The sequence below is a fragment of the Aureococcus anophagefferens genome (genome assembly GCF_000186865.1).
Source record: "Aureococcus anophagefferens unplaced genomic scaffold AURANscaffold_582, whole genome shotgun sequence".
Taxonomy (NCBI): Eukaryota; class Pelagophyceae; order Pelagomonadales; family Pelagomonadaceae; genus Aureococcus; species Aureococcus anophagefferens.
The window spans coordinates 1-1208 of NW_008705991.1; the positions used below are offsets into that span (position 1 = coordinate 1).

General features: G+C 70.9%; 1 protein-coding gene across 1 annotated transcript; it reads left to right on the forward strand.

The window, feature by feature from the left end:
- Window positions 1-124: 124 nt before the first annotated feature.
- AURANDRAFT_68911 (hypothetical protein) lies at window positions 125-910 on the forward strand (the record flags this gene model as incomplete). The annotated part of the gene is made up of 1 exon (XM_009044644.1): window positions 125-910. One exon carries the CDS (start codon window positions 125-127, stop codon window positions 908-910), a length of 786 nt encoding a protein of 261 aa, XP_009042892.1.
- Between the last annotated feature and the right edge of the window lie 298 nt (window positions 911-1208).

The window sequence follows — 1208 nt, forward strand, 5'->3', positions numbered from 1 at the left end:
TCGCGACCGCGGCGTGACGAGCGCCGCGGAGCTCTGCGCGCGGCGCGACGACCCGGCGCTCGCGATCCCGCCGCACGTCCGCCCGAATCTGGCGCTCGCGCCCGTGGGCCCGTCGGCGACGCGCATGGACCGCGAGGAGACGGAGGCGATCCTCGGCCGCTTCGCGGCGGCGGCGGCGGAGGTCGGCCTCGCGTCGACGGCCGTCGGCTCCTACCGGCGCGGCAAGGTCGGCGGCCACGATTTGGACGTCATGCTCCACGCGCCCGAGGGCGCGCCGCTCGTCGCGGTCGCGGACTACGAGTTCCACGACGGCGACGGCGCGGGCTTCCGGCTCCTCGAGCGCTTCTTCGCGCGCCTCGCGGCCATCGACGTCGGCGGCGCGCCCTTCCTCCACCCGCACCGGACCATGGGCGGCCTCATCGGCGCCAAGGAGGCGCCGAAGCTCGGCATCCGCCACTGCTTCGTGCGGTCGCCGGCCGTGCCGGGCGCGTTCCGCCAGGTCGACTTCATCCTCTGCCCCACGGAGATCATCGCCCACGGCCTGCTCGGCTGGTCGGGCTCGACGTCGTTCCAGCGCTCGCTCCGCGACTACGTCAACCACGCGCACGAGAAGAACTGGGCCGAGGTGCCGGACCGGCGGCCCATCGTCGGCCGCCGCGGCTGGAACGTGACGCGCGACGGCACGCGCGTCGGCTCGCTCATCGAGGGCCGCGAGCTCGACGAGGACGAGCACTGGGCCTGGTCCCAGAACGGCATCGCCATCGCCCGCGGCAAGCACAGCAGCAAGGGCAAGGACGGCGAGCAGTTCGAGACGACCTACGAGGAGTGCAACATCAACCTCCGCACGGAGGCCGACGTCTTCCGCTTCTTCCACCTCGACTACCGCGCGCCGCACGAGCGCTGCGCGTAAAAGATACAAGCCTTAGAGCCGGAACTGCAGTGGGTAGGGCTGGGGTAGCAGGCCCCGAACTTCGAGCAGGGGGAGCGCCGCGGTGCTCGCGTACTCGACGAACTTGCGCAAGTCGTCGGGCATGTCGACGTCGATTTCGCCCCGGGCCTGGAGGCGCCGGAGGAACCCTCCTAGTTTGGTTTCCATGGTCATGTCAATTGGGGTGCCGATGAGCGAGAGACGCGCGAAGGACGCGCCGCGCGCGAAGAGCACGCCGTCGATTAGATCAGCGGAAATGGAACCGTGCGAAAGGTCGAGA